The sequence below is a fragment of the Sus scrofa genome, chromosome 4 (genome assembly GCF_000003025.6).
Source record: "Sus scrofa isolate TJ Tabasco breed Duroc chromosome 4, Sscrofa11.1, whole genome shotgun sequence".
Classification (NCBI taxonomy): Eukaryota; Metazoa; Chordata; class Mammalia; order Artiodactyla; family Suidae; genus Sus; species Sus scrofa.
In genome coordinates, this window is record NC_010446.5 from 99220346 (window position 1) to 99245407 (window position 25062).

A 25062-nucleotide genomic window follows, 5' to 3' on the forward strand; every position below is an offset into this window, starting at 1 on the left:
GTTATGTGAATTAAGGACAGTGATAGGTTGTATCCAGCTGGAAGATTTAGAAAAGCTCTGTGAGGAGAACTAACATGTGCCAGGCCCTGTGCCAGGTGATGGGCTTATAGAGGTGCCTCCTTCCCAAGTCCTGAAGTTCAGCTGGAATTTTATTTGTGACCAATATATCGAATATCCTATGGGAGTTTTTTAGGTTTTAGTTTTACCCAATTTTCACTGTAACACCTTTTAACTTTTTTTTTTTTTTTAAATGAGAGTTGCAACGTTTATTTCAGGTTCTCTCGTTTTTGTTTTTGTTTTTTTCTTTTTTGCCACACAGGCAGTATGTGGGAATTCCTGGGCCAGGGATTGAACCTACGCCGCACAGCAGCAACCAGAGCCACAGCGGTGAGAACGCAGGAGCCTCAACCCGCTAGGCCATCAGAGAACTCCTTCTTTTAACTTTTTAATCATCTGATTTTGGTAGCTGGAATTCTTCATTGTTCCCTTTGTATTTTGTGACTAAAGGTCATTATTTCTGTACTTCTCATCCAGATTGTAATATGTTCATTTCACTTTAATATGTTTCTTTAATTTTTCTTCACATAGACTATTTTTTATGTCATTATATTGGAAAGCTCTGGCTGTCCTACCTTCCCACCTGCAAACACAATTTAAGTCATATTGATTTTGGCTCACTGCATCTCAAACCTGCTGAAGCTTTGTTCACCACGGCCCTAGCTTGAGACATTTGATTTTCTTTTCCCTGTGAAATTAATTTCCTTTGGGGGAGTGGGGGTTGACTATAGTAAGGTATGTGTATAAGCCTCTTCTCAGTCATCACACATAAAATTTTTCAGAAAATAGTATTGGCTTAAAATATGTCCTGTATCCAACCATACTCAATACCTGCTTGCTGTCTCCCTGCTCCAAGCTGCCACCACCTCTCCCATATATTTGCAATGACCTTCTGACTGGTCCCTTTGTTTCTTCCCTCATCCCCTCACTCTATTTTCCACAAACCAGGTAGAGTAAATGTCACTCTCACACCATCCTGCCGAGCTGAACCCCACCACCACCACCATGTGGTTTCAGAGCAAAGGTCCCACAGTTACAGTGGCCCACACCCACCTCCTCACTGACTACTCTCCCTTTTGTTTGTTCCATTTCATCACACTAGGCTCCCAGCTCTACCTTGAACACACCAAGGCCCCCTATCTCAGGGTGTTTGTATTTGCTACTTCCTCTCCTGGAAAGGCTCTTCCCCCAGATATTTACATGACTGACTTCGTCAGTTCTTGGGCTCTGTCAAAAATTCCCTTAGTCCCCTTATCAGTGAGGCCTTTTCTGACCAACTTATGTAAGATAGAAAGCCCATCTCCCTCTCCCCCACCATTTATTGGTACTCCTTATTTCCATACCTTGCTAAATTGTCTTCCATGTACCATCAGAATACTAATGTACTTATTTGTTTATTACTGAATCAGAGATGGCTATGCATAACAACTATTCTTCCCTGCTTATTTTAACTCCCTGCTTACTGGGTGCATGGCTTCTCCATTAAAGACTAATTGACCAATTTTTCTTGCATCTGAGTTTGGCCATAAGACAAAGTTCTGAGCCAATGAGATATGAACGGAAATGAAACATACTAGTTTGTGCCCTAAAAAGGAGTATATATGTTTTGCCCTTGCCCTTTTACCCTCTCTTCTGGCTGGGGTGCAGATGCAATGGCAGAAACTATGGCAACCACTCTTGACCCAGAAATAGAAGCCATGTGATAAAGATGGCCCAACTGCTCTACTAGCCCTGGACTGTCACATGAAAAATTAAGAAATTGTATCAAGTTTGAGCCACTGTTTTTTGTTTGTTGGTTTTTGTCTTTTTAGGGCCACACCCTCAGCATATGGAAGTTCAGGCTAGGGGTTGAATGGAGCTGCAAGTGCCAGCCTATGCCACACCCAGGTAGCAAGGGATCTGAACCAAATCTGCAACCTAACTACAGCTCAGCTCACGGCATCCCTAACCCACTGATCGAGGCCAGGGATTGAACCCATGTCTTCATGGATACTAGTCAGGTTTATTTCAGCTGAGCCACAATGGGAACCTCTGAGCCACTGTTTTTAAAAATACATTACAATAATTTAAACTGCTCTCTGACCAGTACATTGTCTGATTCTCCTCCTACCTTCTCAGAATAAGTCCTATAAAGATAGGAACTTTGTTTTGTTCACTGTTCTATCTGCATCATCTAGAGTTGTTTCTGGCATAGAGCAGGCACTCAGTAAATATTGATGGGATGAATGGATTGATGAGGGAAGGAGTCTTGAGAGGGAGGGCAGTGGGACTGTTATTTATGAGATGCAGAGCTCTAAGAGTTGGATTTAACAAAATGATTTTTAAAATCTTTTGCCCTCTGAATGGGGAACAGCACAATACAAAGTGAAGGTCTAGGTGAAGTTGCAACCACCATGGTCCACAAATCATTTTAGAAGGTTCACAGTGTAAGTTGCTGGGTATTTAAGGATACTCACCTACCAACTCAGAAGCATTGAGAGGGTAAAGGAAAACTTTTGTTATTTCTACTACCCTCAATACTTCTGGCCACCAAGTATTTTGTTTTCCACATCAAGCAATTCTGACACTGTGTGGAATTAGCACAGAGCCCATGGGGAAAGGGCTCAGTCCAAGAAATTTTGTGAAATGAAATAAGGAGCAGTTTATTTTTGTTATTTTATATGATCACAGGCAATAATTTTAAATTACCAGACGGCAGAGGAAAATCCATGTCACTCTTTTGATATCGGTGTTTTCAACATTCAGGGCAAGAGAAAATACCTAAAGATATTAGTTTTAGTTTTTGTTACTGACAATGATGTTTGAGCTTTGTGTAGGTCTTCATTTCTAGTTAGTGGGATTATCATTTTCAAGTGCATTGAAGGAAAACGCTTTCGGCCAGAGGGAGTGTGAAACAGAGTTTGGACACTATCAATATAACCCTGGGTAAAGGTTGTTCAGTGTTCATAATAAATTCCCAATCCTAGGGTTGGGGCTTAAACTTGAATTTCTCTCTGGAGATGTATGTTTCATCTAGTTTGGCGTGTCTACTTAAGACCCCTACTACAACATGTAGAATAATGAGTAGGAGAAAGTCATACTGATTAACTTGTATAGGTATCAACCATAGGATTACTATCAGCAAGGGAGCATATCCTTGTTTTCCTAGGCTTCTTCATTCTTCAAATTCCAGATGATATTGACATGGGGGTAAGGGAGAGGATGGCAGAATGTTAAGAAATACAAAAAGCCAAATAATATTTATGTTATTTCAAGAGGATATAGATATTATTATTTTAGAAGTTGTTAGAAAAGTATGTTTATAAATATATGTATCTACAAAATGTACATGTATAAAAGATGAGTATAAAGCACTAGAAATATTTCATATTCAAAAAAGCAGAAATCCATTAAGGAATGATCAAGAATTCTTTGCACTTAACACAGATCCACACACATTTATACACCCATGTGAATGTGCATAAAGTTTTTTTTTTTTTCTTTTTTGGCCATCCAGTGGCATATGGAATTCCTGGGCCAGGGATCAGATCAGATTAGATCAGAGCCACAGCTGTGGCCAGGTCTTGCTTTTTTTTTTTTTTTTTTTTCTTTTTTCTTTTTGCCTTTTTTAGGGCCGCTCCCTCGGCATATGGAGGTTCCCAGGCTAGGGGTCTAATCGGAGCTGTAGCCGCCAGCCTACACCAGAGCCACAGTCTGCAACCTACACCACAGCTCACGGCAACACTGGATCCCTAACCCACTGAGAAAGGCCAGGGATCGAACCCATAACCTCATGGTTCCTAGTTGGATTCGTTAACCACTGAGCCACAATGGGAACTCCTTTTTTTTTTTTTTTTTTTTTTTTTTTGCGGCCAGTCCTTTAACCCACTGTGCCAGGCCAGGGATAGAACCTGCACCCTGATGCTGCAGGGATAACAGGGATGCCACTGATTTCATTGCACCATAGTGGGAACTCCCAAAGTTTGTTTGTTTTTTTTTAATAAGTCAACTATCATAGGTGGTGATTATGCTAACAGACATACCTTTCTCAGGAATAGATCAAGTGGACTAAAACATGTTTTAAGATGTAGAGGATTTGAAGAACATGGTTAATAAGATTAATTGCAACTGTTATACCTACACCTTCTTGTATCCCAAACAGAAAGAGTACATTATATTGAAATTCACATGCAATGCTGATAAAAACTGACCATTTGTGGGACGGCAAGTGAAAGCTCAACAAGAGTTGAAAAAGCTGAAACCATGTAAGATATAATCACTAATCATAATACAATGAAATAACTAAAAGTACTCTCCTTGATTTATAGTGTTGGGGAAAAGCATATGGTTAAACAAGATATCAAAATAAAAATTATACACTTTCTAGAAATAAAGTGAGCACTGTATACTAAAATCTATATGAAGAGATCAGAGGAAAATTCAAATCATTTTAACAAAGAAGTCCATACCTAGTATAAGACCTCATGGAGGTCCAGATTTTCAACTGACTGGCATTTTCTTTTTGACATCTTGCTTTCCATTACCAACCTTAATATACAGCTCTCTTAGATAGGGTCTTTTAGTTTTATATTATACTATTATAGATATGAGATTTTTTTTTGTTTTTTATTTGTACTTTACACTTAAATTGTCTCTCTAATCCATGACTCTGAACACCACACATATATGATGATTCTCAAAAGTTTATCTCTAGTTCAGGATTCTTCCTTGAGCTGCATCAATCCCCTCGGGCCTTGTTCTCAGTTCCGGAAACTTGTCATGGGGAATAGGATAGGCCTTGGAAACTTGAAGAAGCTCTCGTAGTTCCCAAGTGCATTTCAAAACAGCCCTTGAAGAGCCTGTAGGCTCCCTGCCCATCGGCCTGCTGATTCTGCCCGTCCGGGGCCCCTGCCTGGCTCTGAAGGTGGTGGCACCAGAAGAAAAGTCATCTGTGCTTGACTGGACGGCCGTCGCGATTCTCCACCATCTCCCTCCCCGCCGTCTCCAGCCATTTCCCAAAGTGTCGCGGGGACGCCCACTGCCTCTCCCCTTCCTGTGGTCCAGGTTTCCGCGGAGGCAAACTTCCGCGTGCTCCACGCATCCCGGCAGCCTCTGCGCCAGACGGCGACTTAGGAAGGCTGAAACTGCAACAGGAGGCCGCGGGGTGGCGCCACCGTCAAGTCCGCGAGCAGGATCTGGCCAACAAAGGGGTTTTTCACCTACGCGGTTCCGGGAGGCATCTGGCCAATCCGCGAGGCTTGCTTTCTGCGGCTGCCGACTGGGCCCACTCGGGAGTCGGGTTCTCACACCTGCTGGCCCTGAGCAATTATGTTGGGATGGGGGGCGGCAGACCACGCGTTGGCTACTCTGTTGGGTACCAAGGGCAATAGGACACACGCGACACCTTGCTCCCCTCTACCCGCCCGCCGCCGTTGCCACCGACCGGACTAGAGCTAATTTCTTGCCGCTGCCGGCTCTGGGGACGCAAATATTTCTCACAGGGTTTGTTGGGGGGAGGTTGCGGAAAGCGTGCACTTCACCCCTGACCTCTGCGCCGCTGGGAATCGATTCACTGCGGCGGCGACAGTGGCGGCCTCCGCGGCGAGCTAAGGTAGCAATGTCCACAAGTGGCCACGGGGTGGCGGTAGCGGCCTTCCGCGGGATACGCTCGGAGCACACCGCCTCCGCTGGTCCAGGTCGAAGAGCCACCACCATGGTCTGTCCAGCCAGGAGCCTGGTAAGCATGGAGCTAAAAAAGTGTATTAATGGCTATTGGTAAGTAGCTGATTTACAACAATCTACTACCACATCCCAGTTAGGAACAGAAATAATGAGTGACAGCAAGCGGATTTGCAACCAAGTAAAAATATGAATGTGGATTTACGGTATCTCGTCTATTTTTGGTAAAAATCAATAAAACAATCTCTTCTAAATTGTTCTAGAAAATGTAAAACACTGATTTACCTTTGACACATTCCTTTTACTTGACAACGTTAATCTGTTAGAAGTAAAAGGACTTCCGTCTCTTTTTTGAAATCAGGCAGAATGTTCAGCTGAGAAACTGCCATGGGTGAATGAAAGCAACACTTTTCCCTTACTGAGGATGGTGGAAATGCAGGAAGACAGCTCTTTGAAGTCAGTTGATACTTCCCAGCATGCTTTTTGCATATCTTAAATATTCTTTGTGATAGCATTTATACTGTTCTCTCACAATACATTTCCAGCTTCTTTCCTTAGCCTACTTTAAGAGTTTATAACCTTGTGGGTGGAGCTGTGTAACTGATTCTGAGGAGGACTTGGCTGTGGGAGTGTTGTGTGTCACTTCTGTGCTGGAACGTTTATTTCCTGGTAACATGAACAACAAAACTTTTTTGTTGGGATTTTGGAATTGTTCGAACTTCAACATACCCTAGCCTGTTCTTATACAGCCTCTCATAGATAAATGGATCAGGTATAGAGCTGTGAATAAGTTTGCTACCCTAGATGAGATAATGTGCAGTTGTTATCAATCTCTCTTTTTCTGCCTTGTTCTCAGGATTTTCCCCTGAGAGCCAAGCATCTTTTTTTTTTTTTTTAAATAATGGAACAAAGAAGAGACAAGTTCTTTAATAAAAATTGTCCTGAAATTTGTCCCTCCTCTCTACAATTTAGTCCTCTCTATAATGTATTAGGATTCAGAACATCTCATCATGGGCCAGCATATCCATTTCTAATATCTAGCTTTGTCCCTAACACCCATAAGATAAAGAAGGACACAAACTTACCTCTGGTTTATAGTTCCTTTGTCTCTTTGGTACACTCAGAGTTTTTTGTTTTTCTTTATCTCTGGGACAATGTATCATGATTTAAGATGAGTGAGAGCTCTGCCTTTCTTTAGTAAACTGGGAGAAGACTGAGTGGGAAGGAGGAAGTGGAAAAGGTGAATCAGCTTTAAACAGGTGTGTTCTTCAGCCTTTCAGTGTAATGAGAGGGCATTTGGAAGTTGATGATTGGGAGTTGATTCCCTTAAACTCTTATTGCCAGAAGACCTGTTAGAATGTCTTTATATATCCTGTGATTCCACACACTCCTGGAGGACACCTGTGTCACTGAGTGAAGTGATCCATGTGTTTGACAACAGGGAGTGGCGTGACTCTAAAATAAAATGCTGTCTTTAGGGTATTAACCCATTTCTTGATTTCTGCAAATAAAATGAGCAGGCTTGCCTTTTGCTTGTAATGTTAACTAGTGAAATTCCAAACCCTAACCTTAAGATGCCAGCCTTTATAATTCATAAGAGTATAATCAGAAGCAAATGAAGATGTCCCCTTTCCCTTACAACTAGAGGGAGAGAGAACATTTTACATCATAAACCAGCTCAAAAAATCCAAGTTGATAAGGTGTTAAGCCAAGAACATTCACAGAAACATGAAGCTTAATCCTCTGTGCAAAATGGAGCTGTGGTGCATATTTTTTAATGCTACCACTTGCTTTTTTCTGTTAAAATAAATGTGTCCCTAGAAGTGTTATTTGAACAAACACTCTTTAAGACCCCAAAGACTTTACAAATTGGTGCAGTGGTATACGAAATGCTCGTGTTGGACTTTCTGGAAGCAGAGGCTGAGACGGAGTTTGGGATACAAGATGGTTATTAGGGATGAACCCTTGTGAAAGGAAGAGGGAGGATGTAGGGTTGGACAGGAGAGATCAAACTGAAGAGCTGACAAAGCCTTGAGGGACCTGCCGAGCTCTGAAGCAAATACTGCTCCTCACAGGTGATTTGAAAAAGACGCAATAGTGTGTATATTATGCTAACATCTGTGTATAGAGGGGAGAGAGGGAAGGATGTCTCTTTATTTGCCTATAAAAACAAAAATCTCTGGGATGACAGAAAGCAAAAAGCAGTTATTATCTTTTAGAAAAGACATTAGAATATGCTCCAGACTGAATATTTGTGTCCCCCCAATTCATATACTGACATCTAGTCCCCGAAGTGATGGAATTAGGAGGTGGGCTGTGGGGGTGGGGGGTGGGAATTGGGTGTTGAAGGTGGAGCCCTCCTGAGTGGTATTAGTGCCCTTATGAAAGAGACCATACAGTTCTCTCACCCCCTCTGCATGTGAGGACACCAAGAGAAGACAATTGTCTATAGATCTCCTCTGAGACACCAGATCTGTAGGTGACTTGATATTGGTCTTTCCAGCCTCCAGATCTGTGAGAAATAAATTTCTGTTCTTTACAAGCCACCCAGCTTATGGTATTCTTTTATAGTAGTCCAGACTAAGACAGAGGTCTAGGAGTCTGAGATGAAGGAAGATTTTTAACTGTATATGTACAGTTAAAATTTGTACTTCTAGAATTTGACCATATATTCAAAAACAAAAACATTAAAAATAATGTGATATTAAATGTTCAATGAATGTTCTCAGCTATTGTGAAAAGAGCATTGTGTCAAAAACATGTAAGAGCTTGATTTGTCCTGATGATGCTAAGGTGATGGATATTTTTGTTTAAATATTAAGTTTCAAAAGATTTAAGTATTAGCAATTTTGTTCTTATGGATGGCAAACCGCCAATTAGGTTTGTTTAATGAGGTACATCTGTTTATAAATCTTGAACAGGTAGCCATGCATTAAGTTACTATTAGTGGACAAGGTGGTGCCCAAATGCATATGTTGGACATGATTTGGATCGTAAACTTGGTTTTCAGTGCATTTCCCAAGGGGAATTGGTAAAACAGACTTGTATCAACGGTAAGTAAAAGCTGATACAAGGTAAGTGTTCCAACAGCTACCCTATGTAGTTTCCTGGGGAGAGTGCAGGATAATTCTGTCCTCTAGTGGTTGAGGCGAGAACCCCCTCTGACGTGGCGCTCTTGGGGCAGCATGCATCTTGGGATGACTGACTGAGGTACTGAAAGCACTGGGCACTAGGAGCAGCACCCTGGCCGAGCATGGGGTTATCTTTTTATCTGTCTCTTCCATGAAACTCTGCCATCCATGCCAGAATCTGGGTGAATGAGGCATTGGCACACAGGGCATGAGGGAGCAATAGCAACTGTGGCTGTCAGGTAAATACCAGGACTTTCCCTGCAACAGTATGGAAACTGGGATTTTAAATGCTCTTGAACTACATGATGACCAAGGATTTTTTGATGATCCAAAGGGAGGGAAGAAGACCAAACGGATGATTCTGTACTCCCTGCTAATTTTTTGTATTAAGGGCTTGAACCGATTGTTTTAATTTGGAGAAATAAAAGAGATGTGGCCATATTTGCACCCCAAACATTGAAGAGTAGTTTACACCAGTCTTGTGTAAAAGACTCACTCTCAGCTGTTGTACATATAAGCTTGAAGTCATCCACATTTAATCAAAAGGGCCAAACATAATCACAGGAAGGCAGGTCATGAAAGTGCTAATATTTATGAAAATTAAACATAATTCTTACATTCCCTACAGTTTCTGGTCAGAATTTTCTTTTTCTTTTTTTTTTTCCCCCTTCCTTTTTTAGGGCTGCACCCGTAGCACATGAAGTTCCCAGGCTAGGGGTCGAATTGGAGCTACAGCTGCCAGCCTACACCACAGCCACAGCAGTGTGGGATCCAAGCCGCATCTGCAACCTACATCACAGCTCATAGCAACCTGGATCCCTGATCCACTGATCGAGGCCAGGGATCCAACCCGAATCCTTATGGATACTAGTCAGGTTCATTTCTGCTGCACCACAACGGGAACTCCCAGTCAGCATTTTTAAACTTTTTTTTTTTCTTTTTTTTTTTTTTTTTTTTTTTTTTTTTTTTTTACTGTCTGCACCTGCAGCCAAAGATCACCAGGAACACACTTGTGGTTGAACAAGTTGGGTTTATTACTCCACAGCGAGGGAGAACACATACCAGGGAAAACGGTGGGGCTCTCACACAGCCGGTTTGCCTTCTGCTGGGTCTCACATTTCTGTTCCTCCTGGTAAAATCCTCACTGTCCCAAGGACACTCAGCCTTCACCACCTTCCCAGCTACTCAGAGAGCCAGGAAAGCATCAAGTAACTCTTCCTGAGCCACTGCTTTCTGTTGTGATTTTTGATCCTTTTTCCTGAGGGAGTGTTTTGGAGAAGTATTTGTAGGAGCATACAGATGAAGATCTACTCATTTATTTCTCTCTCCAGGTCAGAACACCTGGGGCAGGAGGTGGGGAGGGCAGTTGTTCTAGGTTTAGGTAAATAACTAATGGGGTGGTAGCTTATATTGAAGAGCTATTAGAAGTAAATGAAGAATAAAATCTACTTCTATAGCATAGTATAATAGGTTACAAAATCTCTTTAAAAGGTTGTTATACTACTGTGCAGAGCAAAAGGACAATGGGACAAAAAAAGAGGAGAGATCAGCTTTTCCTAGAAGATTCAGAAAAGCTGGAAAGAAGAGAGTTAAAGAATGAGCAGGAATTCACTAGGTAAAGATGACCACCCATATGTCTCATTTTACCAAACAAGACTGAGTTTAGTGCATAAAAAACTGAAGTTACATAAAATCATCAGACAAAAGATGATTTAAAAAGCAGTCTTTGATATCCTTGAGTGGGCCTAGTTAAAACAACCAAGCTGTCTTAGTTTAAGTTCCCCTCAAAGAGGACCCTGAGATTAAGATTTGGGTGCAAGAAGCTTATTTGAGAGGTAATTGCAGGAAGCACAGTGACAGTAGAGAAATAAAGCAAGGGAGGAAAGTCAGGAAAGGAGGCACTGCTGCTATGAGAATTGGGGTTTCATCTTGCAGGGGGGCCTCTGAGGACTGTGGAACCCACCACAGTTCCATTGAGGAGTGATGAAGTGGGGATATTTATCTGCTAACATCCATCTTCATTGATTGGGGATCTGTTCTGGGTCTTTAGCTCACTGGCACTTCTGGCTTTCCCTGGATGCCAATTCACACAGCAAAGGCATTTTGGAGGACTGCCTGCAGGTGACATCTGGAGTATGCAGAGGGGCATGGGACTGACATGGCAGCACACAAACCACAAGAAACAGAATGGCTCTTTTCCAGTGGTCATGCCAAGAGTCCTGTTCCAAAGGCTAGGGTGAGTAACCATCTCTGACTTTTTTCAGCTGTTCTTTGCTCTGCAAATGGAAAAGCTGGTATGTGTTGGGGAAACTAATAATGTAGTCTTGTTCAGGCTTCAGAGGTGGCACTTGGCCTCTAACTGGTCAATGACCCTCTAAGGCTGGTTACCTGCCAAACTGCTGGACCACATACAGGCCAGCAGGGGTCACACCAACAAACACTGTAAATCACTAGATTAGATGGAGAGGTTTTTTTTTTGTTTGTTTGTTTTTTGTTTTTGTCTTTTGTCTTTTTTGGCTGTTGTTGTTGTTGCTATTTCTTGGGCCGCTCCCACGGCATATGGAGGTTCCCAGGCTAGGGGTTGAATCGGAGCTGTAGCCACCAGCCTACACCAGAGCCACAGCAACGCGGGATCCGAGCCGCGTCTGCAACCTACACCACAGCTCACGGCAACGCCGGATCGTTAACCCACTGAGCAAGGCCAGGGATCGAACCCGCAACCTCATGGTTCCTAGTCGGATTCGTTAACCACTGCGCCACGACGGGAACTCCAAGATGGAGAGTTTTAAGTCTCCGAATTTCAGGAACCTCGAGGGCCTAGCCAGCGGGGGAGTCAGAGAACATTCCAACTCCAGACTTAGGAATTAAGACCAAGACATTTAGGACAATAACAAGGGCTGCAAATTTACACGCAGGCTGTTATCAGTTTGTGGCCTGGTGTTAAAAGCTGGACTCCAAGTAGCAAACTGAAGATAGAAAGATATAACTGTGGAAGAATCTGGAGGGTGCAGCATAAAAGGAGGAGGAAGCACTTCCTGATGGTTTAGCAATGACTGGCTCCATCCAGCTCCGCCCCCATCCAGGTCAAAGTGCTCTGTCTGCATCCATGTCCACCCCCAACCTTCCGTCCCCAGGGAGCCCTTCCTCTAAAATTCTATCCAGTCAGTGGGGTAGAATAGAACCTCTCCTCTGAGTGTGACATCACTTCCTGCTTCAATTCCCAGTTCCTCAGGCTGGAGTCTTCTGCAGATGGTCCCTCTATGGAGGGTCTTTGGGCCTCCTTCCTCTGGACTCCCTGCAATCACTTCCATGTCCCCAGTCTATAAGACTGAACACTACATGCAATCAGTGAAACCCCTGCTATTATCTGTGATCACTTCTTTTAATATAGATGTTGGAGTGATACTTCTATTGAGATGATGCTTATTGCACTTTTCTCTTAAGATGAAGGGGAGAAGCACTTTTTCATTGTCCACAGACTAAAGCCGTGGGCTACACTGCTCTTCCATCTGCTCCAGGTTCCAAGTTGCTTGAAGGTGCTTTGGGTGGGGGTATTAAGGTGAGTCCTGCCATATGGAGCCAGGACAGAGGCCAGGTAGGGATGTATCCTTGTTTGGCAGATAAGCTGCATTTTTTTAGCCAAATAATCTAGAATTATGTTGTTAGGTTTGTTTATACCTTTTTCCCCCCTAAGCTTTAGCAAAGTCTTATTCACATATTTCAATTTTTTCTCAGCTGTGTTACAGAGTAGCAGTAAAATATTTTGTCTCTAAACTAGAGCCCGAGAGGGAGAGTATCTTAAATCATCTAGAAAATGAGAAGGTAAAATAAGCCTCTGAAAGTGGGAGCTGGGGCTTTATGGGATCACTGTCCCTCTCCACTCACAGTGCCATAGTTGGAGAGCTGAGTTTAGTTTAAGGAAAGCAGCAATTACATTCTGCCCCTGGTGTCTCTGGACGCAGAGAGGTTATGAGAAAACTTCAAATACAAGGGCAAAGAGAATGCACCCATTTCGCAGCATGAGTTACTCCCTTGTATCCCTGTAAGATGTATGGGCGCCAGGGTGCTGAACGACAGAAGCCGTGCAATGACCGTCCTGAGCACCAGGAGGTGTGAGCTCTTGCTCTCACAGTTGCTCAGAATCATTTGTGGGTTATATTTCCTCCGTTTTGGTCTATACCATCCCCTCTTGTCTCCCTCATATCCTCTCTCTCCCTCTCTTATTCTCCCTTCCTCTGTCTTCATCTCTTACATATGCACACACTTACCTTTCCACCCTGTCCCCAGAAATTAATGCTCAGACTACCCCCAATGGGATGATCAGGCTAGACTCAACTTCCAAGTTTTAAAAAATTTCTTTAGAGTAGGTCTCACTTCAAATCATCCCTGATTGCCAAATTCTCAACTTTATCTCCATTGAAGTCACCTCATTTATTTGCTTTATTTAAGAATGACATGCCATGGGATTCCCACTTCTAGTCTCTCAACTTTTGGACACTGGCGCCCCACTCTTCCACAGAGAAGAGGGGCGGGGACTGTCGAGATCTACAGGCACCCACAGAGCCGCTGCTGCTGCCCCCCCTTGGGGCTTCTCCTTAGTGTGTCCTTTCTTGCAGCTCTTCTTCTTGTTCCTGACATTTCAGCTCTTCTTCTAAATATTTATCTTTGGAAGGTAGGAAGTTACCTTCTTCCCGTGACCAGAGTCCAAAGAGATTTCCAAATCCCACTTTTTCTTTCTTTGTAGTTGCTTCTGTATTATCACATAGAAAACAGTATCCATCAAAAATACAGACCCTACTGCCAGATAGAAAACGACATGAAACCAGACAGGAGTTGGTGGCTGGGGGCCTGCAAAAGAAAATTACAGAGAAGAGATGCTGTTTCCAGGCCAGAGGGATCCAGCTGAGTCACGTTTGGAAGAGAAAGTTGCCTAGACCTTACATGCCTGAACCCAGTGGAGACACTGGCAATTTTAGGGGCAGGGGAGCAGAAAGGAGCATGGACAGGGGGCAGTCTCCTCATAAAAGCTTACCTGCCAGGGCCTTGCCAGTGGACCCACTCCCTAGTTTCAGAGATAATTCCTGTTTCTATGCCACTGAATGCTTAGAGTGAATTTAGGTTGAAGACAAAGTTTTTTCCCCAAAGCGTCTTTGTTCTGGAGCTCACAATCCCTCCACCTCAGCCATATGTAGACACTTGGACAAGTACTTATGTGCAGTCCCCCAAATCCCTGTGTCACCAGTCTACCATGTGAGTTCCTTGAGTTAAGAGCTGCCCCCCTCCCCAAAGTCCCCATACCTGTGACAGTAGATAGGAGGAACTCAGTGTGTGCTTGATGAGATTATTGGGGAAAGAGAAAGGGAGAGAGCAGGAAGGAAGGAGGAAGAAAGGGAAAAAAAGAGAGTAGACCAAAGAAAATAAAGAAGGAAAAGAAGGAAGGACAAAAGGAAGTAAACAGAGAAAGGAGAAAAGAAAGAAAAAGAAAATGAAGGAAGTTTATGACGAGAATGGTAAAGATTTGAATCAAGAGTGGAAGGGCCTATTCAGGGATTTTTCCTGGCTGGCTATGAAATCCCCTTGACCCAACCCCAGGCCCCAGGAGGAAAGGGAGCATCTCTTCATGTGCCAGTCATTTGCCATCGTCCTCACTCACCAAGCACCTGAAGCTCCAACTCAGTGCTGCGCTTGATGACCTTTCCATCTTCTGTGGCCGCCTCACACCAGTATAACCCAGAGTCTTCTTTTTTAGCAGTTAGCATCTGGTAGCTAGAGGACGTGTTCCTGCTCATCAGGGTCTTGCTTCCCATGAAGAAGGAGAAGTAAAGCTGCAAGCCAGGCCTCTGTGGGAGCAACTTTGTTTCACAGCTCAAGTTGACCAGGTTCCCCTCTAGGATGGGGAATGACAAGGATGCTCTCAGCACTGGAGCTGGAAATAGCTCTAAAGAAAACATTGATGGGAGTAGGGTGGCCTGCTTCAGTGTCAAAAGGTTTTGGTTTTGTTTTTTAACAGTAGACATACCCCCTCCCCTTTGGGAAACTTGGCCCTGGAGAATGCATCTATGAGACATAATTTCCCCCACTTCTAGGAGAGAGGCATTCTTGGGGTTTCCTCACAGACATACAGTTGCCAGCTTGCCCCTATCTCCTGGGGAGAACATCTCTCACAGTCCATACATCCCTGAATAGCCAGGCTGTTTATTATATGACCATGCCCCTTTTGGTAATGGTTGATCAGGTGTGGACACTGACCCCCACACTAGCCAATTCAGTGACTCATTACTTGTGTTTTCTGCCTCAAAAGATAGTCTAGGACAATGATTTCTTTCCCATAGGAATGAACTATTTTTCAGACAAAAAAGGTGCTAGTAGTTATGAGTATTAGGGTAAAAGGCCTTGAAAGAATCACAAGGGCCCATGCAAACTGAGACAGAGGAAACTGCTTAGTTAGCCGTTGTTCAGAGAGAAGTGGAACCAGAGAGGCCATGTGGTCTCTGAGAGATAAAAGGAAGGCAGAACCGCATTCCTAATGTCTTCCTGGCTATGGTGCGTTTATGAGATCCCACTGAGTTATTTTCTAGTAACACTCCTACCTACCTTGAGTGAGTCTCTATTCCTTGCAACTAAAATAAGATTGATGAAATGGATCCTCACTATGCCCTGGCCTTGACATTAGCTCCTGGGGCTGTGGATGGAGTACGTGGTACATAGGAAAGAGCAATGGAGAGGGACCCAGAAGACCTCAGTTCTGATCCCAGCCCAGCCACTGGTCATTGTGTAGCCTTCAGTAAGGCAGTTCCATTTCTTCACTTGTAAATTGAAGGGATACTTTATGATGATTCCTCTGGTTCTTAAAACTCTAGCTCTATGCCTGTTTGGATACCATACCTTTTATAGTGATAGATACTCCTGCAGATGTGTATCGATGCACTCTCATGCCTGAGCAATGATAGATGCCATTGTGACTCAAGTTGGTTTTCAGAATGGTGAATTCAGAATTCCGAGGAGAAAACTTAAAGGTTTTGCCATTTTGGTAGAAAAGGATGTTGTACATCAGTTTATTCCTCCATCCATGACACCTCAAGGCCAGAGGTTCCCCTTCAGTAAAGACTCTGCTCGAGACCTGGAGTAGTAGCCAATCTGCAAAATGTGGGCCCAAAATGTGTATATATGGTGAGGTACAAAGAAGCCAAAGCTGGACCCTGGGGGCTTATCTTTTTCTCTTTTTAGCATTTCAACTTCAGAGCTCTGGTGAATTTGAGACCTATCTCCTATTCCTCAAATATCTCTAGCTTTGCTGGGAAGAAAAGTAATCTTTACCAGATCCACGTACACAGCCCTTTCTTTTATTTCCTTTCCAGATCTCAGAAATTGGCTAGGATAAAAACAGCTTACTCTATGTATTCTAAGATGCCCCAAGGAGTCACATCTTGTATAATCCCCTTGACTGCGGCTGGAACCTATGACTTGCTTGTAGCCAACAGAGCATGACAAGGTTATGAGATGCCACTCCCATGATATTACATTATGTGAGACTATTTTGGCTGACTGGACTGCGGAGAGACTCCTGCTGGCCTTGAAGTGAGATGACATGTTGTGAGAGGGCCTGTGTGAGGGCAACATGGCTGGGGTCTCCAGGAAATGAGACTAGCCTTTAGCTCGCAGCCAGCAAAAAGGCAGAGATCTCAGTCCTACAATCACAAGGAACTGAATTCTGCCAGTGACCATGGGAGCTTGGAAGAGCTGCTGGAAGTAACACAGGATAGTTAACACCGTGACTGCAGCCTCAGCAGAGCACCCAGCTAAGCTGTATCCATGGAAAGATAATAAATGTATGTTGTTTTAAGCCAGTAAATTTGTGGTAATTTGTTTTATTTGTTTTATTTATTTATTTGCTTCTTAGGGTTGCACCTGCAGCATATGGAAGTTCCCAGGCTAAGGGTTGAATCGAAGCTGCAGCTGCCAGCCTATACCACAGCCACAGACGCCAGATCCGAGCCATGTCTGTGACCTACATCACAGCTCATGGCAACACCAGATTCTTAACCCCCTAAGCAGGGCCAGGGATCGAATCATTGATATTAGTTGGGTTCGTTACCACTGAGCCAAGACAAGAACTCCAAGTTTGTGGTGATTTGTTACGCAGCAATTAAAAAAACTAATACAGGGAGTTCCTCGTCATGGTGCAGCAGAAATTAATCTGACTAGGAACCATGAGGTTGTGGATTCGATCCCTGACCTCGCTCGGTGGGTTAAGGATCTGGCGTTGCCATGAGCTGTGGTGTAGGTCGAAGCTGCGGCTCGGATCCCAAGTTGCTGTGGCTCTGATTAGACCCCTAGCCTGAAAAGACAAAAAGACAAAAAAAAAAAAAAAAAAAACTAATACACTCCAATTCCTGACTAATTTGTTAATGGGGTCTCACAAGACACACACAGAATGGCAGACATATCCAGATGTATGTCTGTATGTGCTTCCAAATTGATAGGAATACTCACATATCAGTGATGTAGCTGGTAAAAACAACCTCCAAGTCAAATGGGCTCTGCCTTTTGATGTTTATCTCTACACATACCCAAAAAGGACTTTTAAATTTTTTCTTTCCTAGGGCAGTTGGTTTGGCTAAATGAGAATGAGGTTCTTAAGGAACAAAAAAAGAGAAGAGATAGTAGAGCTTTTACCCCTCCAGAGTTTATCTAAGAATGGAAGGCAGACATTCCACTGCTATATGTTGCATGGTTTTTACAGTCTTGGATGCTGCCATAGTGCTCCTAAATAGAATGAATACTCTTCCTTCCCTTATTCCTGTTCCCAACCAAAAAGTGCTCAAAGACTGCACTACCCAATCACAGAAACTGTCAAAAATACTAGTAATGATATAAAATATTTGAATGGTACAATTAGTAGACTTGACTTCATGGATTTATAGAATGCTGTACCTTAAGAAAATTCACATACTTTCCAAACACACATGTAATGGTGATAAAAATTGAATGCATACTAGGCGACAAAGCATTTTCAACAAATATCAAGGAACTGATACCAGATTTAACACAAATTCTGCCCAAATGCCATCCAATTAGATATCAATAACAAAAAGCCACACTCTAAAATCTCTTTTAAATAATTCATGAGTAAAAGAAAGAAAAAATGTAATGGAAATTAAAAATATTTAGCCTTAAATGATAATGGGAGTATTACATTTCAAAACTTGTGACGTAGCTTTTAGCAGATATTAATTTTGTACATAAAACCTATTCTCAGAGTTCCTGTTGTGGCTCAACAGAAATGAATCTGACTAGAAACCGTGAGGTTGCAGGTTCGATCCCTGGCCTTGCTCAGTGGGTTAAGGGTCTGGCGTTGCCATGAGCTGTGCTGTAGGTCACAGACATGGTTCAGATCTGGCATTGCTGTGGTTATGGCCTAGGCTGGCAGCAACAGCTCCAATTAGAGCCCTAGCCTGGAAACCTCCATATGCCACGGGTGCTGCCCTAAAAAGACAAAAAAATAAAAAATAAAAACCTATTCTCACCTTCATCACCTTAGAGTATGATCGGGACACTCATTACAAACCATATAATTAGGACCTGAATCCAGGAAATGGCTGCTTTTTCTTGGTTTCAGCACACACAGATTTAACAAATTGATTGAGAGCTAGTGTATCTGCAACTGGATCCTCCACTGCTAACTAACTGTGGCAAAATGTTCTTAAATAGGACAGAGAGAGCACCAACCCAAGAACTTGATGTATTTTACTCTAGTAAAATTAGGAATTTTGTTCACTGAAAAAAAAAAAAAAAAAAAACATCATGAGATAGCAAAAAGACAACAGAGTGGAAAATACTTGCAACACTCGAAAAAGGACTTATACCCAGAATATATAAAGAGCTCCTATAAGTCAATAAGGGAAAGGCAGACAACAAATTTTTTTTTAGTTGGCGAAAAAAAAAACCCAAAAAATCTAGACAGCTACTTTACAAAAGAGGATATCCAAATAGATAATGTTAAAACATGTGAAAAATGCTCAATATCACTAGTTATCAGGGAAGTGCAAATTAAAAACATAATGTGATACTTACTGCACATGTACCAGAATGGCTAAAATGAAAAATACAGAAAATATTGATGGGAACAAGGAGCGACCAGAACTTATACTCTGCTGGCAGGAATGTAATATGTGTACAATCACTTTGGAAACCTAAAGATGAGTACATGCATATTTTGTGACCCAGCAATTCCACTTCTGCGTATATTCCAACATACATGCGAACATACATGCACCAAAGTACATGTCGAAAAATATCCACAGTGGTACTATTTGTAAGAGGCCCAAAATGGAAAGAACCCAAGAGTCTATCAACAGAATGGATAAATATGTAATATTATACAGTAATGAGAACCAGTGAACTGCAACTTTACAACATGTATGAATCTCATAATCAACATAAGACAATGAAGCCAGACACAAAAAAGTACTGTACCATATTACATCCATATGAAGTTATGAAAAATACTGTACCATATTATATCCATAGGAAGTTTAAAAACAGGTGAAAACCTATGGTGCTAGAAATCAGTGGAGGTAGTGACAAGAAATGGGCAAGAGGAAGTTTCTGAGATTCTGGTAATGTTCTATTTGATGCAGGTGCTATTTACTTTCTGAAAATTCACTGAAGTTTGCTATATGTATGTTATACCTCAACAGAAGTTCACATTAAAACATAATGTAAAATATATAACATTATAATGTAATGTAAAAAATAGTGTAAAAAACATTATTCTCTTTCCCAGTGCTTGGGGTTCTAAAGTCTGTGCAAAAGCAAAGAAAATGGCCCCTTCCCAGACCTAGCTCATACTTTGTTATCTGAACATGAAACACTTCTTCTTCTGCTTGAATTACACAGTCTCCTGTTAAAATAGTTCTAGTTTTGTCAGCTGCCTTCAGCTCTCTAGCCTAGAAACTGATTTTCAGAGTCATAAGAAACACATGAAGAACACCTAGTATCTCTTCTGACATTTTCAACTTTCCTTGGCTAAAACACATTTCCTCCAAAAGCAACCTAGTCTACATAAATCTAATTCTGCCTCCAGCATAGATTAACTTTTGATTAATCAATTGCAAAGAAGTTTTAACCTATTGCTTTTGAATAATTATCTCACTCAATTGAATGATTTGTCCTGAGTAATGAAACATTTTGCCCTAAACAGTATGACTCTCTCGATAAACAAAAATCTCTTACAGAGTTAAGTGAATGGTGGTTTCTTTTTTCCCTCTGCTTCTATTCATCAAAATTTAAAATGCTCAAAGTTCACAGTAATTTCATGTCCAGAATATTATCTCACCGAGATACTATGAAAGGCGCTCCAGACTATGTGTATAAAGATTGTAAAAGCAAAAGAATGGAAACACAGTAGCAGTTTACTAATAGAACGGCTAAATCAATTACAGCATAGCCACATAGCAGACATTTGAAAGTTAGAGGTAGATCTCTATTGATATAAAGAGACCTCCAAGGTATTTTAAGTGATAAAACAAGGTGTAAGACAGTATATAGAGTATTCTCCCATCCATTTTTAAAAGCAAATTCATATACACTAATTGTTTCACTTTTGTGGAAGGTAACTGTAGGACTTGGGGTTTGGGACAGGAGGGAGACTTCATTGTTCATTTCTCTGAATTACTGTTTACCATGTGCAGGCATAACTTTTTTTGACAAAACTAAATAATTTTGAATAATAAAATCATAAGGTCTAAGTTTTAATCTAGATACCCTACTCACAGCCGCCCTAGTTGAGGTGTTATTGGGGCACAATTTAAGGATCCTAATGTGATGTTTTGAGTATCTTGACTTAATTTCACCTGGTAGACATAGAGCTGAGACCCATATGCAGATCAATCAAAACACACACACATATACCTGGGATTCAGAAAGAAGAAAACTTTACAAAGGAAGACCTTGTGATTTCTAGCCCTCCTGTTCCACACCATACTTACCCTTGTGGACTTCCAGCTGTACAGGGTCACTTGGCACTGAGAGACCTGTCTGGCACCTGTATTCACCACTGTCATTGATTCCAGCAGCAGCAATTCTGTATCTGGGGGTCAAGGTCTCAATGGCTGTGCCATTGAGAAACCACTGTGTAGAGCTGTCCCCAGGCAGATGGGGTCCCTCACATTGTAAAGTTACGTTTTCTTCTTGGAACACACTGACCCACGGAGGCTGCAAGGTGATCACTGCCTTTGCCTGGTCTGCGTGGGGATTGAAAAACAAAGAAGATCAAGTGGAGTAAAATGAGAGTCTGAGTAATTGGGAAAGTTTTGTGGCTAACACAAGGAAGAAATGTATAGTATTCAGATTAGGTTGAAAAATAGGCAAGTGGAAAACTACAAAAGCTAGCCATTAAGTGTCCGGGCCCTGCTACAGAGAGTTCTATTCATGTTATTAATCCTTATCTGGCTGTTGGAGATTTGGGGCACCCAAGAAATAATTGACTAATTTAGGTCTCATTATTGGTGAGCATGAAGCAGGGTTTTAAACTAGGGCAAGTTGGCTGGAGCTGGTTCTCTTACTCTCTGTACTATACTGTCTCTGAGGAAGTGGATATTGGGAAAACCGACAAAGCCGTTTTTGCAATTGTAGTCATTTCCTGTTAGTATACACCCATTTATTTAGGCATTTAATCAAGAGGTCAGGGCTCATTCAGAAAATCTGAAGAGATAAAACTTAAGAACCAGGATTTGATCAAAATCAAAATCATACTCTGAATATAGGAGATTTTACATAATTCATAAATCTTTCTGCTTTCTGTCCTCTCTTCTTCGGGATAATGGGACTGACTGTTTGAAAGAAGGAATGTGTCAGAGGAAGGGAAGCTGAGTTAGAGATCACTCACCCATTTGCCCACCAGTTGGAACTGTAAGAGACCAAAGAATAGAGACATCAGTTGGTCACTGGGAGATGACAAGGAAGGGAGAACTAAGGAGACAGCGTTAATGTGGACCCCGAGGGGCCAGTTAGGTCTCAAATTTCTTTCTATCCCTTTTCCAAAATCAGACACTAGTGGTACTGAACAGTCTGCAGGGGGTTACTGATAAGGCTTTATTTTTGACATGCTGCTTCCAGGCTTAATGTTACCTTGGAGTCTCCCTCCCATTCTTTTGACACAAGCACCAAGAAACCATGGAAGCACAGATACAGTTGTATCCATAGTCATGAGTTCTAACCTAGAATACCAAAGGAAGACAAAAAGTCCTGAGTCCCCCTAGCCAGAGCCTGTACCTTGCTAATTACCCTCGTCTAAACCCAACTTACCGCAAAGGAGCAGAATTATTAAGAGCCACATGTTATCTACAAGCTGACAGGAGCAGTGAAGTCTGTAACACACAAGACATTGAAGAGTTTCCTGCTGGGGGTGCTGGAGCCAAGATTAGAAAAGAGGAAGGAAATTGCCTCTTGGTTTTTTGTTTTCTTTGGAAATTGCCTCTTATCACCACTTTTATCATGTTCCTTTTCTGGGAAATACATCCCTAATTCTTGAAGCATGCTCTAGGGTTTGGGGTTTATGAGACTCTCAGAATCCAAGGGAAGGGATAACGTTTATTGATGTTCTATTCTAATTATACTTTCCCTCTATCAATTCTGTTTCTTGGGACTAGAATATGAAAAATCTCCATTTAAAAAAAAAATGGGCCCGAAGCCTGGCTAATGCCTCCAAAACTTGATCATTTGAATCCAGATTATCTACATCAGCCTGTTTGAGTCATGAGAAGAGTTACTCATCTATACAAATCAGCCTCTGTTTTTCTGGGAATACATAGAGAATTAATGTTCTATTTTGTTTTAAAAACAAAAGCCATCCCCTGAAATACATTAGGAATTTGGGATGTTTACCTTGGCTGAATCCAAAGAAATTAAATGTTTAATGTAAATGCTGTAGAGAAGAAAAATAACTCATATATATGAGTGGAAGTATCCCTAAGAAGGGAGTTTGGAGTACAGATAGGAAGCTTTACGCCACCAGTGAGATGGTTCCTGAGGCAAAGCTGTAAAGATACCAAGAAACTTTTCCCTCTATTATGAGGGAAAGCAAACTTAAACAGAAACTAGGATGACTTCTAATGAGTACAAACAGATTTGGGTAGTAGTCTCATCCACAGAGGACTAAAAATACTGTCAAATGTTATAGATTGAATTACTGGCCCCAATTTCTTACCCTTACCTGAATCTGCACTATCTCCACAGCTTCATGAAAGGCTAAGGGTATTTCTCTGACCCTTAGCTTAGCCTCATCCATGTGACTTTCAGTGGCCAATGAAATATAGGTAGAAATAGAATTGTGTTAATTCTGAACCTAGATCTTAAGAAGCTTCACATATTATCTCTCACTGTCTTGTACTTCTGTGACTGCCACAAGAACATACTCTGGATAGCCAGCTATGTTGTAAGGTAGAGCTGGCCCTGAAATAGAGCTTCCCTGTAAACTTTGAGTGAGAAGTTAACGCCTACTGTTTTATGCCACTGAGATTTTGAGATTATTATAGAGCAATAGCTGACTGATACAAATGAAAAACAAGAAAAAAGGTCTAGGAAGAACTCAGGATGTTCTGAGGGAGATGGAGAAGCCTCAGCTCATTGCAATTTACAAAGTCTGTGTTCATAACTATTATACTATTTTGTCTCCAAATTTTCCATTGTGTGGATGTACCGTACATTATTCCACCAACTACTCTTCATGCAGGTTATTTCTAATATTTTACTGTTAGGACCGGCACAGCAATGACAAGTCTTAGAATTATCTTTAAAACAGTCAACTTGTTATTTCCAAAGAGCACATTTCTAGAATCAGCATTGCTCAGTCAAAGAAAATGTAGTTTTGCCCCCCACCCCTTGATAGATTCTGATCTTCTATTATTATCATCATCATTGCATATATTTGTAGAGTGCTTATATGCCAGACAAATATGCCTGGTATGTATTTTCTCATTTAATCCTCACAGTAAACCATGAGAAGACACTATTGCTATCTCCATTTTACAAATGAGGAAACTAGTCAAAGAGGAAACTGGTAACTTAATCAAGGTTATAAAAAGAAGAAGGATTCAAAACCAGACAGTTTGATTTCTTCTACATTCCCACCAGTAGATTATAACAGTACTTTCCTCATTTCTCACAATTCCTGCTTTATAATAAAAGAGCTGCTGCTTTGAAAAAGAGTGAATGTGTTTCACTAACCAGGAATAAATGGGGGAATGAGCATTTTTGTAGAAGAGGAAGGAAAGAGATCTATGACCTGGAAGAATGAAATACTTTTCTTTTTTTCTTTCTTTTTTTTTTTTTTTTTTTTTGTCTTTTGTCTTTTTAGGGCCGCACCCACAGCATATGGAAGTTCCCTCAAATCAGAGCTGCAGCTACACCACAACCACAGCAATATAGGGTCCAAGCTGTGTCTGCCTACATCACAGACCTATGTTCTCATGGATACTAGTCAGGTTTGTTGTCACTGAGCCACTATGGGAATACCTTTTTTTTTTCTAATAAGCATCTGTAGTTTTAAAAATTCAAAGATGTACGTAAAAAAGATCTATGTAAAAAAGAACTAGGATAATGGAACACACTTGTTAACTAAGGCAGATAAAGTAGTCTTCAGTATTTAATGATTAATGAATATCATGATGCTCACAAGAGCCATTAGAATTTACATATGTGACATTTATATTACCATATATTGGTATTTTATAATGCCATCATACTCACAGGCTTCATACTTTTTAAATCACTTCACAAACACACTTTTCTCAAAAGTAGATGGAGTCTTATTTTTTTAGTGTTCAAATTCTTTTTTTAATTGAAATACAGTTGACTTACAGTGTTGTGTTAATTTCAGCTGTATAGCAAAGTGATTCAGTTATAATAATAGTAATATGTTATTATTATATATATAATTCTTTTTCATACTCTTTTCCATTATACTTTATTATTAAATATTGAATAGCACTCTTATTTGTCTCTTTAAATTTTTTTCTAGTAAATCAACTATAATAAAAAACTTTTTAAATAAATAAAACAAAATGAAAATAAAAATTTTTTTCTCTTCTCTAACATACAAAATAATTTGTGAACAATTTTATATTATATACATATATATATATATATATATATTTTTTTTTTTTTTTTTGCTGCACTGTGGCATGTGGAAGCTCCTGGGCCAGGGATCGAATAT

At 41.2% G+C, this 25062-nt stretch overlaps 2 protein-coding genes across 2 annotated transcripts; one reads left to right on the plus strand and one right to left on the minus strand.

The window, feature by feature from the left end:
- Positions 1063 to 16698, plus strand: LOC100155404. Its single transcript, XM_021090822.1, has 5 exons — positions 1063 to 1339; positions 4884 to 5773; positions 6077 to 6171; positions 8637 to 11082; positions 16205 to 16698. The coding sequence occupies exons 1-4, from the start codon at positions 1063 to 1065 to the stop codon at positions 8638 to 8640; spliced, it is 1266 nt and encodes a 421-aa protein (XP_020946481.1). The 3' UTR covers positions 8641 to 11082; positions 16205 to 16698.
- FCGR1A (Fc fragment of IgG, high affinity Ia, receptor (CD64)) lies at positions 13287 to 22186 on the minus strand. The gene is given in 6 exon segments (NM_001033011.1): positions 13287 to 13694; positions 14500 to 14784; positions 15732 to 15983; positions 20837 to 21091; positions 21736 to 21756; positions 22155 to 22186. Coding segments are annotated over 6 exon segments (1041 nt in total). The 5' UTR covers position 22186; the 3' UTR covers positions 13287 to 13497.

Coding starts and splice junctions, on each gene's coding strand:
- LOC100155404 (XM_021090822.1), top strand. CDS start 1,063: ATGTGGTTTCAGAGCAAAGGTCCCACAGTTACAGTGGCCCACACCCAC. Junction 1,340..4,883: donor GCCTTTTCTGACCAACTTAT/GTAAGATAGAAA, acceptor ATTTCAAAACAG/CCCTTGAAGAGCCTGTAGGC. Junction 5,774..6,076: donor TCTGTCCAGCCAGGAGCCTG/GTAAGCATGGAG, acceptor TTTTGAAATCAG/GCAGAATGTTCAGCTGAGAA.